Source organism: Nyctibius grandis, chromosome 7 (genome assembly GCF_013368605.1).
Source record: "Nyctibius grandis isolate bNycGra1 chromosome 7, bNycGra1.pri, whole genome shotgun sequence".
NCBI lineage: Eukaryota > Metazoa > Chordata > Aves > Nyctibiiformes > Nyctibiidae > Nyctibius > Nyctibius grandis.
Genome location: NC_090664.1, coordinates 6,539,012 through 6,551,936, shown reverse-complemented (window position 1 = coordinate 6,551,936; position 12,925 = coordinate 6,539,012). Strand labels below are relative to the sequence as shown.

Genomic DNA, 12,925 nt, shown 5'->3' with positions numbered 1-12,925 from the left:
CTTCATTATAGCTGCATGCAGAGAGGCATCCTTTCACAAAGTCTGCTCTGCTTGGCCATTAACAGCAACAAATAATAAAATACTGACCCACCTAAAGAGGAAAACTTAAATTTCCATTTGATTCACTTTAATTCAAGCAGGGGAAAAATACCAAGACTGCCCTTAACTTTATTTATTTTTTTAAATTTGACAAGTCAGAGCCAGGAAGGAAAATGTGAAAATGTTAAAGAAGGTGGAAACGTGATACTCAGTAAAACCCCAAGTCCACTAGCGGAAGTATAAAAGGCAAAATACTTTTAGCTCTGCTGGTTCAGTGACTGTTATATTGTGTATATTATTTTGAAAGCAACTTAGTACCTTAGAATACAAAGCCAGGAAAACTCCAGTTGCTGTTACTCATTTTTCAGGATCTAACACTGACTAGTCCTAGATTTGGCAAAATGATTGCAAACTTCTTGCAACCACAACTTGCTCTCCAGTCAGGCCAGGCACTGATGCGTAGATATGCTGTAGGTACGCATCAAGTGCGAATTCAGAACTTCTGCACTAAAAATCCCTGCCAATTCCTGCCCTGCGAGCTGAGAGGAGGAGGTCTCAGCTGTCAGCCAGCTCCACAAACCAAACTTCTACAGGTGATGGTCACAAACTCAGAGGATCCCTCCTTTTGGCAGTAGAGGGCAGTACCAGACACAGTTACAAATTCACACCACTACAAGCTACAGACATGACAATCGAGGACCTGTGTTTAGATTTTGGGGGCTTACCTTCTCTAGCGGACAGTGTGTGCTGTCTCTGAGAAATGGTAGCAAGTTTGGACGATCGTATTCTGCATAAAGGCTGATCTGTTTCTCATGGTATCGCTGGCCTTTATGGTGGTCTCTCTTGAAAAGCTTGTGCAAATACTAGGAATCAAAAGAGAGAATCAGAACTCAAAACCACTTAGGCAGTATTATTTGTTCTCTCCTAATAAAACACTCCTCTTGATTTCCTCAGGAATGTGTGTTAGCACATACTAAAAGGCACAGAGATTAAATCCTGATTCAAAACACTAATTTTACATTTTTCTGAAAGACCCTCATCACAACAATCTCCAAAAAGAGCTCTATAAAACAGGTTTTCAGCAACAGTTAAGAAACTGTCCTTTAACCTTCAATGAAACTACTGGATTTTGAATTTTACAGAAAACTTTGCACAAATATGTTAAATGAAGCACTTTGGTTAGCTAGATATGCTACAGATAACTATAGATCTAATTTTAACGTTTTAACCGAAGTACCTCAGACTACAGATACTGGGGCAAAGCTCCTTCTCTCTAGATGAGCACAGAAAAGCCTTGAGAATAATCTGGAGAGTAATTTTTATTCAAAGGGAAGCAGGCTTCACACTTTGAAACTGATGCATCCTTTCCATGAACTGACAGTCAGTCATCTTTGCAAAGCTCTGGGGCTGCGGGCTACACACTTTATGGAGCTGCTTCCTATAATCAGGTCTCTAACACATAAACCCGCTCTCCACCAAATCAATGCCCTGAGCCCCACCTGTACACAGCAGCAAGTTAAACTTCCCTCCCTAATACAGCCCAAGCCCACGGTTACATGTTACGTATTCCACTGACAGCACGTTCAAACTGAAGAGGTGCTTTTGGAATAGCAATGTGGAGCCACAGCCTTACAGGGATGTTGTAATTCTGCACAAACAAGAACAATCCTGCAGCGTATGGAAGTTACAGCTCTAGAAAGACAAGCAGTTCACTGTCTCTATGGATCAGCAAAACATGCTTCAGAGTTGCACCCACCATCCACCCCATTTTTATGTAGAGAAAGAGGAGGCATACAAGCAAGAAGTAATTGACCAGAGAAGACAAGTGTCTGCAACTCCATAAGGAGTACCTCATGGTATGCTAACGAGTAAGCAGTATGTTATCAAGTTCTCACAGGTACACATTTTAAAGTTGTTTTACTACTGTAAAAATGCTATCGCCATGTTAACAAATGGATTAGCAAAAGTAGCCACTTTGGCTCTGAGGATTTATGACACTTCAGTGTCATGTGCACCTTGACAGGATAACCACATCTGTAGAAGATATGCCCAAAGAGTTTATTTGGCTCAAATTGAAACCAACAGAATATAGAAATATTTACCACGTGCTGCAGCTCAGGCCTGTTTTCTAATTCTTCAACGACTCTGTCAATCTGAAAGAAAACAAATAAAACCCAACACATTAGCAAACCTGTGATGAACATCACATTTACAGGACTGGAAGAAGGACGGGTAATACAAGCAAGCATTGGACTGCCATGCCATGAACTTGTCATACTCACGGAAATTTTATCTTCATTATCCAAAAGCATGTCTACTGCTTTCTACAGTAAAGAAATAGAACTCGGTTAAGAAACAGGTACACACATTTTCTCACACCCTATATAGTATTATGCTTGTTCACTGATGGGTATCAGATGGATATTGCAGACCTACTCTTTTCAGCAACAGTAATTCAGAGATCAGTTTGCGTAACATCAGCATTCCCTGACAGCACAGCATTACAGGAGAACACATCATGTATTCTTCCAGAATACTTCTAAGTTTCCACGCTAGTAGAAATCAATACTGTGCACTTATATTGCAGGTGAAGTATGCCCATCGAATCATGGGTCACAGAAGGCCACTGCCAAATGATGTAGAAATACTATTTGTCCCATTGCAAAAGAGAACTGCAGGGTGATGGCTGGATAGGAAACACATGACTCAACTTGCCTTACAACTAGAATCCTCCAAACTATCTGCACAGCGATACCATAACAAAAGCAGACAAGACCATATAAACAGAGTGGCCATAGGGGTTCTGGTTCTGCTTCTTCTTAAAAGAGGAAACTTTGCTTCACATCCAAAAAATACAAAAATCACAGATTCTTGACATAATCTAGTCTAATAAAAAAGAAGTATACATTATGTTTTCATGCAGTTCAGAACGGCCACACAAAAGATGATCTTTGGTAGAGATGGCTCTATATTTTAGCTCCAGTGCTTAGAGAACTGCTGTACTGAGCGAGCAGATCTACTTGGTTTTCCCCCAAGGAATATACAGATTCTTTCCCTAAGGATAATACCAAAAATAATTTGCTGAGGTTTTAGCCAGCTGGGAAGAAAGAAGATTAAATTCAGCACAAAATGCACACTTCTTGATTTTTGGAATTATGTTAATAACCTTGCAAACTTTCAAAAGGAGATTAATTGAACTGCAGAGAAAGAAAAGTGGCAAGTACATTTAACATATGCCTCACAAGAAATTCACTGCTTCCTTTCTTTTGTTTATTAATAGCATTATTTGATGAGAAATGCATAAAGAATATCATGGCGAAAGTCTACTTGAGGATCACAAAAATGATCTTGGATCTGGCACTCTTCTCGCTGAGTGATAGTCAAATGGAAATATAAGGGAAAAAATTTATCCTCGAGTCAATTATTTTTCATTCTATGCAAATCTCTTCTCCTCATGTATCCAGACACAGCAAATGCACGGTCTCAACACTATCTTTAGCTCATTTATTTTTAATCTGTTAAAATATGTCTAGTGGAAAGTGAATATAAAATCATTAAGATCATCATACCTCTGAATCAAAATCCATGAGCAGAACAATTTTGTCTCTGATAGAACTAAAAAGATTGTGCTTGTGGATCAACTGGAAGACGTCTTTGTGTCTCAGCGTTAGGTAAATTTCTAGGGCTCTGCCGTAGCGCTGGTCGTAAGTATACCTGATAAAAAACAATGTGATAATACATGTGATCTTACATATCTAAGTGTAGGAAAATCACCTATGAAGGAAAATATAAATATACTCTAGAACGTAAAGCTTGCTAGGATGCTACTTGATTTGATGAATGCATGACTAGTTGCTGTGATTCACTTTTGTGGAGGGAAAATAACACTGGGCAACATTAATTTCAATTCTGTTTATATCGGCCACTACATTTGTGCTCTGGTCTGTGGTTCTCTGCATCTTCATTTTCCCATTTTCAAACCACAGAAGAAGCCACACCAAACGCGACCTTTTCTATTTTTGGAAACTAATTGGAACTCACTTCAGAGCTAAAAACCATTGTTCTCTTAAAACTTTGGGACAGACTATAACATAGCAATAGCAGTAGCTCTGCTTTCTACAAAGCAGCAGTATGAAAAGATCTTAACATGGGAATCAGGCTGAGAAAGCCAAAGAGCTTTATCCCTGTGTGAAGTAGCCTAGAACGAGATCAGTTTTGGCACATTTTCCAGTCACATATTTCCAGCCACGCAGTAAACCTAAATATACTACTTTTGAAATAGAGGGGGGAAAATGCCATTTTATTTTCCTGAGAATAATTCTGAAATGCACACTTCACAAAAGAGGCTTCCTGTGACAGCACAAAGAGGAATGCTAGCTATTTGTTTTGGGAAGAGGAGTAGCAAATCCAATCTTATACTAAACACTTCGCTTCCATACTCAGCGTACACTTTACAAGGAAGGGAAAACAATTGCTAAGCCGTGCAATCAGCAGTGGAGAGTAGAGAAAGCTGGTACTTTGTAGACTGGAGCAAAGCAGATATTTCTGTTGAGAGTTAGATGATTATTTATAAGCTATAGTATACTATTTCAAGCTTACTTTTTGTAATAGAAGTTTAAAGTTGTACTCACAATTCTGCAAGTGTTCGTAGCAAAGTCCTGTTCTGTGGATCTTTCTTCAGGTGATCCACTACAGCTTGAACTATGATTGTGTTGTTGTAAAGATCTCCAGGCCACTCTTTTATAAGGGTTGCAAACCCCTAAAAGTATAAGAGATTGTAAGAGAAATAGAAAGAACTGCCTAAGGAACATTTCAAAACATGAAAGCTTTGGCTAAGCCTCTGAGATGATACCTGCTGTGCTTCACCTCTAAGCCACTTTCACGTGCCCACAGAACGTGCACAGTGCAGAACACAGATTTTCCTTCTCAGGGCAATGTTACTAAGATTCATGAAGCTAGGTCTCTTTCAAGTGCTGTATGCTTTGTGCAGCACCTCAACCACTTGTGCTACATTAAACAAACTACAACTAACTATTTATAAGTAACGAATCTCACAGTATTTGCATGCTCTGAAGAACATTGTACTTATTCTCTTAAAAACTAAACCAAAATTAATCTATTTAATCTTCTCATTATCATTGAATTGTCCACTGATAATCTGTTTGAATACAACAGAGAATTTGCTACCAGAGTTCTACATTGCTGAGGGTGTTTTGCTGGCAATAGCTATTACATGGGGACACGTCAGGCTGCAGTACCTCGTAGTCACTCTCCAAAAACTCATGCAGGACCATCTCATAGATCAGAGGTTTCAAAACTGGATCTCGTCTGGGCAAATAACGACTAATTGCCTATAGGAACAAAGAGAACAAAGTGCTAAAAGGGGAATGACATGTAACATCCTGGTACACTGATGACAGAAAAAAGAATTGTTGTGAAACAAAAAAAAAACCCCAAAGCTACATGCAAAATATGGCTCTTGGTAAACCCTGGAAGTGCTTTATATCCGTATTTGTAAGCAGTATCCTGAAGTTATTTGCTTTAGGATTGTACACAATGGAATTGTATTACTTACCTGAAAGAATTTTCATTAGAAAGATAGTGGTAAGATACTAGTTAGAATGGGAGTATCAGCCATTGCACTTAGATATGTCTCAATATTTATTGCTAGTCATTCAGAAAATAAAACCCACAAAAGACACCTCAGAAGAAGAAAGTTTTCAAAATCCATTTTGCCCAGTCTTGGTCTTATATCTTGTAAAAAGATATAAGCATTTATTAGCTGAAAAATGTGTACTTTTGATTTATGGCTTACTGTGAGGTCACTACATTTTATGAAGTGCAAGGTCCTGCATGTGGGTCGGGGCAATCCCAAGCACAAATACAGGCTGGGCGGAGAATGGATTGAGAGCAGCCCTGAGGAGAAGGACTTGGGGGTGGTGGGTGACGAGAAGCTCAACAGGAGCCACCAATGTGCACTTGCAGGCCAGAAAGCCAACTGTATCCTGGGCTGCATCAAAAGAAGCGTGGCCAGCAGGGCGAGGGAGGGGATTCTGCCCCTTTACTCTGCTCTCGTGAGACCCCACCTGCAGTGCTGTGTTCAGCTCTCAGGCCCCCGACATAAGAAGGACACGGAGCTGTTGGAATGAGTCCAGAGGAGGGCCACGAAGATGATCAGAGGGCTGGAGCACCTCCTATGAAGAGAGGCTGAGAGAGTTGGGGCTCTTCAGCCTGGAGAAGAGAAGGCTCCGGGGAGACCTTCTAGCAGCCTTCCAGTACCTGAAGGGGGCCTACAGGAAAGCTGAAGAGGGACTTTTTGCAGGGGCATGGAGTGATAGTATGAGGGGTAATGGTTTTGAACTGAAAGAGGGTAGATTTAAGTTAGATATTAGGAAGAAATTCCTTACTGTGAGGGTAGTGAGACACTGGAACAGGCTGCCCAGAGAAGCTGTGGCTGCCCCCTCCCTGGAAGTGTTCAAGGCCAGGTTGGATGGGGCTTTGAGCAACCTGGTCTAGTGGAAAGGTGTCCCTGCCTGTGGCAGGGGGGTTGGAACTAGATGATCTTTAAGGTCCCTTCCAACCCAAACCATTCTATGATTCTATGAAGAGTTCTGTTTTGCCAGCTATTTTTACATACACAAATGAAAATTAATTTGAGAATACAACTCTCCATGGAAAAGGCGAAGGCATGTGATCTGTTGCTCTATAGGAGGTGTTAAGGAACTGCATTCTGGCAGGCAGGAGACAAGAACCTGCCAGAATGAATCACCTCATACCCTGGAATTTCAGCACAGCGTTTTATTAGCACTATTATTCCATGCAACTAGAGGCCCAGGTTATTACTGCCTGCCAAAATAAACCCTGCTGCTACCAGCTGTGTTGGGACTTTGGGGTTTGTAGCTGAAGGCCCAACACTGATGAAATTCCTCCAAACTGCTCAGAGATGTTGCCTGTTGCCCACTAATGGCACATGGTGCAGTAGCATTTTGTTACTGAAGTTGCTTGAAGAAAGCAAGAGAAATAACATCTCACTACATCAGGTTTTTTTGCAGTTTTACAGACAGCAATGACTAGTCACAACAAATTCTCCTAGTATTTAAATCAATACAATTGGTTAAGTTACATATTTCATGAAAGTCTTCCATCTGTAGATGAAAAAGGATGTGAACATAAGAGACCAATAAAAAAAAGCATTGTTAATGACTTTGCAAAAATTAAAAGTTCATTGCTCACAGGAGACCTCTTCTCTCCCCACACTGTTTGAGCTTGGCCAGTCTTTGAAACGTAGCTTGCTGCCAGCATCAGCTCCCACCATCTGTCACAGAATTTAATAGCTAACTCAGGACACAGTCTTGCCAGCTGCCCTGGCGAATCATATTCCTGATCCCCTCATAAAAAAGCCTCTTCTGACCATAAAGAAAACAAGCTGGACATCAGCTGGAGATTTGAAGGCAGAGGACATTCTCCAACAGCTGTTTTCAAACCCACTTTCTGCCTTCCTGCCACCTCCTAAATGAACAGCCTTGCCCAACAGGCTTTGCTGAAAACTCTTGGCCATTGTTCGGTCGCACAGCGAGCTGCGGAGCAGTGCAGCTGCCTCGTTGCGTGGGAGCCAGGCTGCCCCGGGAAGGAAATGTCTCCTGCCCCAAGTCCCACTGCTTTGAAGGAAAAGCACAACCACCTCCTGCAGTTTGCCCCCCCTGCTCAGCAAAGACTGAGAAGCATCCAAGTTATTTTTAAGCCTAGGCACAAAGGTGAACTAAGACCCGTGCTGGAAGTTACAAACTCTTCCTATTTTATTTTTAAGCAGTAGTTAAGGAGCGAGGTCAGACAAAAAAGCTCCAGAATCAGGACGCCTTTGCATCAATTCCTGAACCACATGGTGAAAGTGACTTTAAATAAAAAAAGGATACTATACACAGAAATATTTTCTTCCTTTGTTTCTTCTTAAGACTTGCTCTCAGATTTTTGATCAATAGGTATAAGGATAGGGTATACACAAGAAAGCCCATATAAAAGTTGACAAGAGATAGTCTAAAACATCTCACCAGTAAGCCTAAGCCATAATTACTTATTCCTCCGAGGATACCTATGAGAAGAAAGATGCTGTCTGCATAATGCTGCTCTATGCTATGCCCACCACAGTCAGGTGAAGTCTTTCACATGTCCTCTAGCCAACGTTTTGGTCACAAAACATTGCTGCCGCTAGCTAATTATCTTGCACCCCTGCTGAAAGTCACTGCTGTCACAGCAGAGTCAACAGAACAGAGCATATCCGTCATGCCACAACAGCCCGCACTCGCAGAGTTTGGCATCTTCCTTCGAATCCACCTTCCTCAGCTGTTTGAGCTGAGATTGGATTTTATACTGAAGTGACTTGAGCACAAGCACATGATTCCATCAAGCCACTGCTGCTGGAAGAAAAGAGGAGCAGATCATCGCAAGGCTCTAAAATCTTGAAACTGCCATAACAAGGTTTGCTAGAGGACATTCACTGAAGACACGAGAGATGTCAAGATATCAAACGCAGCCTCTGGTAGCCAAACAGCACCTTTAGTACAGGACACTCAAGAACTCCCTAAACCCACAAACAAACAGACAAGACACTCACCCCACAGGCTTGGACATTGGGTTATCACTAATTAGTCCCTCTGCAGGAAGGAAAGTTTAAAACTCTAGTTTCACTGCCACCTTATTTATCAGCAAGTCACATTATTCTGGAAATGTCAGATTTCAGGCAATCGCTTATATGCAGTGCAAATTCTTTAAGAAAATTCCCTTTCAAAATACACTTTGTCTCCAAATCTCAAACAGGGTCTCCTCATCAGGGCTTAAAGCCATTATAGCCCAGTTACACTGTCATGTTTAATGCCTGCTGGTTTGGTAAGCAGGTAAAAATTCCAAATAGCATAGAAGTGACGCAGGCTTTTCAAGAACTGCTTCATTTAGATCTGGCTCAACTTAGTTCATCCTTGATGATATTCAGGTATCTTAGGAACTTGGGACAAGTTATAGTCAACTGAAATAGTAAAATAAGAAAGGCATCTTCTAGAACTGCAGCTTGAAGCTGAATAACATAACGGACTGCATCTTATGTTTTTCCAAGTCCACTTTCAAGGGGCTGAAAACAAACAACTGTTTAGAAAGGCAGTAATTTAGCAGAGATGTTTTTGCAGCAAACCTGCAAATATTTTTATATTTTACAGTCTGCTGGATGACATAAGTGGAGACAAAAACATCCATTCCAGACACTTGCATCTAAAAAACAAAATAAACCCAAAAGGACTAAGAAGCCCTGTATCAAAATTTCACCTGCACCTGCACTCAGGTCCTTTATTGGATTGAAATGAAGAGACCGAAAGATGACTTTTCATCTTTCAAGGTGACAAAGAGTGCACTGAAACACTAAGAACTCATACAAAAGGCAAGGCTGTTCCCACACTGGCATGGCTCTAAAACAAAAGCCAGACATTTCTGAAAACAGTAATACTGAAACACTTTCGCTCTTTGAACAGAATTAAACAGCTCAAAACCAGCAAGGGACTGCATGCTGTGAGATCTTAATAATATGTCCTTTTTGGCTCATTGAGTTTGAAGAGGAAGACATAAAATTCAGAAATAAATGTACACGCATTACCAAAGGGAGTGTGCATAATGTTTTCTACTGGTTTGGCAGTGACAGTGCTTATGTCCTTATGTCCTGGGCAATTTATTAACTGAGAATCTCACATTAAACGTGTACCGTTATGGTAGCTGGCTTGTGACCAGGGAAAACACACGACAGGGCAGACTGCTCCTCTTTCTTGCCACCATTTCTAGCACACAGCACAGGTTTTCCCTGTTGCTTTGCAATTAGTTAAAGCTGTGGCTCTGTTGCAAAGGACGTGGATTTTCAAGAAAGGCTGGCACCTACAGAGGCTATTTTCCTTAAGAGTTGGGGTAGGATTTTTTCAGGACATAACTGGAAGGGAGTGAACAGTAAATGGGAAAGATGTATTTAACTGTGAGCATCTTTGCAAGTAAAGGCCTTGGGGGGAGGTCTTTTACTTGCAGGCTGTCAACAAGTTAGAAATAGGTAGCCAAATACCTGTATGTGCTATGCCTCCAACCCTGTTTTGAGGGTTGTTAACATATACACATCAATCTGAATGACAACTGTACAACTAGAGATCTGGTGCAGGAATTTCAAGGGCAGTGTAATATCCTGCTACCACACTAGTGCCGTTAAATGTGATCCTTCAGATACCTGGTCAAAACATGCAGGAAATACAGCATGCCAATTACTTGAGTTCAGAGATAGAAATTAACATACCTTAAGCTGACCTATTTCTTTAAACTTGTAGACTTCAAATTCCCAGAGTTCAGTGTTTTTGCCAAGAATTTTCTGGCACTTTCTGGAAGGAAGATGAAAGGCGAGAAAACAAAAGTAGGTACACAGAACAACACAAATGTGACAGCGCTACTGCAAGGATTCCTTTCTCCTTTCTTCTCCCTATCAAGACACTTTCAAAGGTCACTTAATTCAGCAACCACTGCTTCAAGCAGAGTATGCCAGGTACTACTCCTTTCAGATCTTACAACTTCTTTGCATCCAAGAGGACTTGACTGCTTATTATGCATTCATTCTTATTGATTAGGGCCATATTAGCTTTATGAGTGACATTTTTAAATCTCAGCTGAGTAAAATTAAGCACTTAAAAAGATATACTTACACATACATATACATGAAAACACAAATCTTATGTAATTGTTGATTCTTACTTTAGATACCCAAATCTGACACTTTTGTTTACACCCACATAACCACAATTTATTTTGTGATAGTCTTACACGTAATGACACACTAATAAACTTAAGATTATCAACATCCAAAGAAAACCTCAATTTTTGAAGTCTAGTGTGACTGAAAAAAAATCAAGGCTTACTTTCAAAAATGTGTATGTCTCAATACTAATTAAACTTTAGAAAGATGACAGTAACATTTGGGTCACTACAGGAAAGAAAATATAGGGAACAGTAATACATCTGTATGTTTTAAATCTTGAGAAACTCTAGAACACACAAAAAAATCAACATCACAAAATACTTCAGAATCAATAATTTGCTTTCACTTTTTTATTCACACAGATACACTTCCAGCCAGTAAAGAAAATCTTTAACTTGTTACCGAGCAGCCAGGTCATACTCTCCTTTTTCCACGAGGTGATTTATATAGGCTAAGCCAATATCCTAAAGGGAATAAAAATAAGGAATTAGTTAGAAAAGTTTGCAAGTCAAATACTTGACTGCCACAATAACCATAATTCCATCTGCATGCACCATTGTTACATCAAGCACCAGGCCGTAAGTGGACACCCCCAGTTCTCCTTCAGATGTAGGGCCCACAGACCAGTCAACATAAAATACTTGCCTAGACAGGTTCAAATTCAGATGCTGTTTTAAATAATTCTCATAATGACACTGACACTGGGAAGACTGTGCCACCTCTACTTATTAAGGACAGTTCAAAACACATAGCTGATCAGTCAGTGCCCACATTAGTTATCTCAAAAATAAACCCACCAGCCATTGTACGAGACACTTTCTTTGTCAACAAATTTTTCAGGGGGGAAAAATGTTGACTGAGAATATAAATCCTACTGCTGCTCCATAAGGTAAAGGAATTACTGAGAATTTAGCAAGATTATTACATATTAAATTCCATTCTCAAGTGTTTATCACACAGGTCAGCTGTAAAATTATTTTGGTAGACATTTAATATATTAAAATTTTGGTGAAACAATCATGCCTTCTGCTGTAATCCCAATGCTCAAGTCAAGGTCAATGCAGCCAGTGTACTCACTGCATAACTTAAGAATCACATCACTAAAAGCACATTGTTTCCAGCAAAAAAAAGTGCTGTACAATGAAAAAAAAAAAAAAAAAAAGTCCTTGCTTCTTACAAAAAACCCCATTTGGGTCTTCTGAGGTACAACATCACATTTTTGATCAAAATCAAGGACAGTACTGAGCAGAGCAGAATATGAACTGTGAGCAGAATATGAGCAGAATATGAGCAGAATTGAAGTACCTAACAATTTCAATTGTTCAATCTACTACAAAGTTAAAAAAAAAAAAATTCATGCACCTACACCAGATTTTAGGATTCCATTTCTATAAAAGTATAGGAACTACATTTGTACTTTTAACTTCACCATTCTCAAGAATGAAGATTTGTGGCAGTCTCCTTCTCCTGCGGGCCAGCTCCCCAGTGAGCAGAGAAGACCGTATAAGGAAAGGAGCTGTACATCTGTGGTTGTTTAGGACCCTTGCATTCTGCTCAAGAGGTGCAGATGGGCAGTGATCATTACTGCAACCTAAAAAATCCCCAAGACCACCAGACTTGTCAGGCAGTGTGAGTGTGGTATCATTGGTCTGACTGCTGCTGGCCAGAGCATACGTTGTTTTAAATTCCTGTACCACTAATCCTTCACTTAGAGCTTGATGTCAACATTTTTTCCCTCAACACATTCCATGGGTTTTGCATTAGAGACCAAACACTCAACAGCTCTGCTTCTATATACCCCCACTGAATGACATCCTAGCAGAGCAAATTTTTGCAAACCAAGAGAAAAGCTGTTTTGTTTTTTTTTTTTTATCCCTAATGTATTGTCAGGACCTCCTTCAAGAATTCTTTACTTCTTTTGCAAGGGTCACAGAGCAGCTAATTCACGCAAACTCTGTGATAGGTGATGGCATGCCATTAGGTCTTGACTCAACTTCCGGACTACACAAAAAGAAAAGAATTTTTAAGATATACTGATATACAGTGTACATATTATAGCAGTAATCTCGCTAAAAATTAAACGCATCTTCTAATACTTTGTACTTAAATACAAAACTTCCA

General features: G+C 40.1%; 1 protein-coding gene across 3 annotated transcripts in view; it reads right to left on the bottom strand.

Moving 5' to 3' along the window:
- Positions 1-12,925, bottom strand: part of VPS41 (VPS41 subunit of HOPS complex) — a 113,126-nt gene that overhangs the window by 18,761 nt on the left and 81,440 nt on the right. For all 3 annotated transcript variants that reach the window (XM_068405220.1, XM_068405222.1, XM_068405221.1), the window contains 8 exons: positions 11,207-11,268; positions 10,352-10,433; positions 5,298-5,390; positions 4,671-4,798; positions 3,609-3,753; positions 2,322-2,363; positions 2,142-2,192; positions 765-902 (listed from right to left, as the gene is read on the bottom strand). In XM_068405220.1, coding sequence (XP_068261321.1) covers positions 765-902; positions 2,142-2,192; positions 2,322-2,363; positions 3,609-3,753; positions 4,671-4,798; positions 5,298-5,390; positions 10,352-10,433; positions 11,207-11,268 — 741 coding nt within the window. The remainder of the gene's footprint in view (positions 1-764; positions 903-2,141; positions 2,193-2,321; positions 2,364-3,608; positions 3,754-4,670; positions 4,799-5,297; positions 5,391-10,351; positions 10,434-11,206; positions 11,269-12,925) is intronic.